This window comes from Antrostomus carolinensis, unplaced genomic scaffold (genome assembly GCF_000700745.2).
Source record: "Antrostomus carolinensis isolate BGI_N321 unplaced genomic scaffold, ASM70074v2 scaffold9369, whole genome shotgun sequence".
In the NCBI taxonomy this organism is placed as follows: domain Eukaryota; kingdom Metazoa; phylum Chordata; class Aves; order Caprimulgiformes; family Caprimulgidae; genus Antrostomus; species Antrostomus carolinensis.
In genome coordinates this window covers 1-1,359 of record NW_010336439.1, presented here as the reverse complement: position 1 = coordinate 1,359, position 1,359 = coordinate 1, and the positions used below count along the sequence as shown (strand labels likewise).

At 40.3% G+C, this 1,359-nt stretch overlaps 1 protein-coding gene across 1 annotated transcript in view; it reads left to right on the top strand.

Annotated features, from left to right (window-relative positions):
- Window positions 1–240, top strand: part of LOC104530308 (ankyrin repeat and KH domain-containing protein 1-like) — a gene marked incomplete at both ends in the record, with an annotated part of 64,348 nt that extends 64,108 nt beyond the window's left edge. The window contains 1 exon segment of the mRNA XM_029086701.1: window positions 1–240. This exon segment is cut by the window's left edge and continues 29 nt beyond it. Within this exon segment, the coding sequence (XP_028942534.1) occupies window positions 1–240 (240 nt within the window).
- Between the last annotated feature and the right edge of the window lie 1,119 nt (window positions 241–1,359).

Genomic DNA, 1,359 nt, shown 5'->3' with positions numbered 1-1,359 from the left:
CTGAACAAATAGAGTTTGTCCCTATCCAGCCTTTGCCAGCACCGCAATGTAATTTTTCTGGTAATTTGGGTTATAATGGATCAGAGTCTCTTGAACTTCAGAAAGCATTAGGGAATCAGCAGAATGTAGGACAGCAGCAGCAAATTGCTGGGCAGGGGCTCTTAGTTCAAGAACCAGACGGATTAATGGTTGCCACTCCAGCACAGACGCTAACCGACACTCTTGATGACCTAATAGCAGGTGGGTTAAGAAATATATCTATTTTTGCATTAATTTGTGTACTCAGTTTCCCTCTCTCTCCTTCCCTCCAAAAACATCTTGGGGTTTTCCAGTTTGGGAATACTTGCTTAAGAATTAAGTTCCTGATTAGTGCTATTAATCCTAACAGTGACTTCCAGTTCTAACATGAGACTTTTAAATATCTTTTTTTCTAAAATGCAAAACTTACTGGAGACCTGTTTTAAGCCTCTTTGGCCTCATATTTTTCTGTGCTTCTTTAAAAAACCTTATCATGAGTGATTAGTAGTGCCCCGTAGGAAACTGGAAAGCGTGACAGTTTGTTTTATATCTTCCGTAGAATTTTCTATATAGGCTTATACCTCATGACCTTCTTCAGTGTAGTAGCCATCTCTAGAAAAAGCCAAATTATTGTCACTTGTATGGACAAATGTGTCCATCTCCTTGCTGCTGGAGGTGGTATTACACTTTAAACACAACCTGGAATCTGCGCACAACTGCTTGGTTCCGTAATGGCTTGTGTTTTCAGAATACCCTCTAAACCCTGGTTGTTATACGGGAATATCTGCTTGTTAGATATAACATGTGACAAAAATATGTCCTGTTACCTGTATGAAAAGCAAAATTCCAAACATCCTTCTATTTGTTGGTAACGGTGTGAAGAGGAATGGAAGTTCCCAAACATTGGGTTGTGTGAGTCCCTGTGTGGAAAAAGAGGTATCGTTTTGTTTGACTTTGTTTCGTGGATTTGGCTAGGATTGATGTTTGCTGCTGGAGGTATGTAGGATATAGCCAGTGTTGTTTGTTCTGTAGTTGTTTGATTATTTATTTTTTTTTTAATTCAATGTTTTTAAACTTTTCTTTGCACTTTCTGTCTGTCCCTCAGCCCTTACTTTCCTGTCTTGCCCTACCCTTCGTAGTCGCTGCCCTGTCCTCTTTAAGTTCATTTCAAGGCTGTAGAAATGTGCAGTAAGACCTTTTGCCAGCCTGTGTTTTTTTGGAATGGCAATTGCATCAAGGTCATTCAAGTCAAGATTGCCTGCAAATTTGCAGCCTCCCATGGAAACCATAGTGGGTGGAACAGTGCACCCACTCCAGTGCATCGATGATAACTTCCTGATG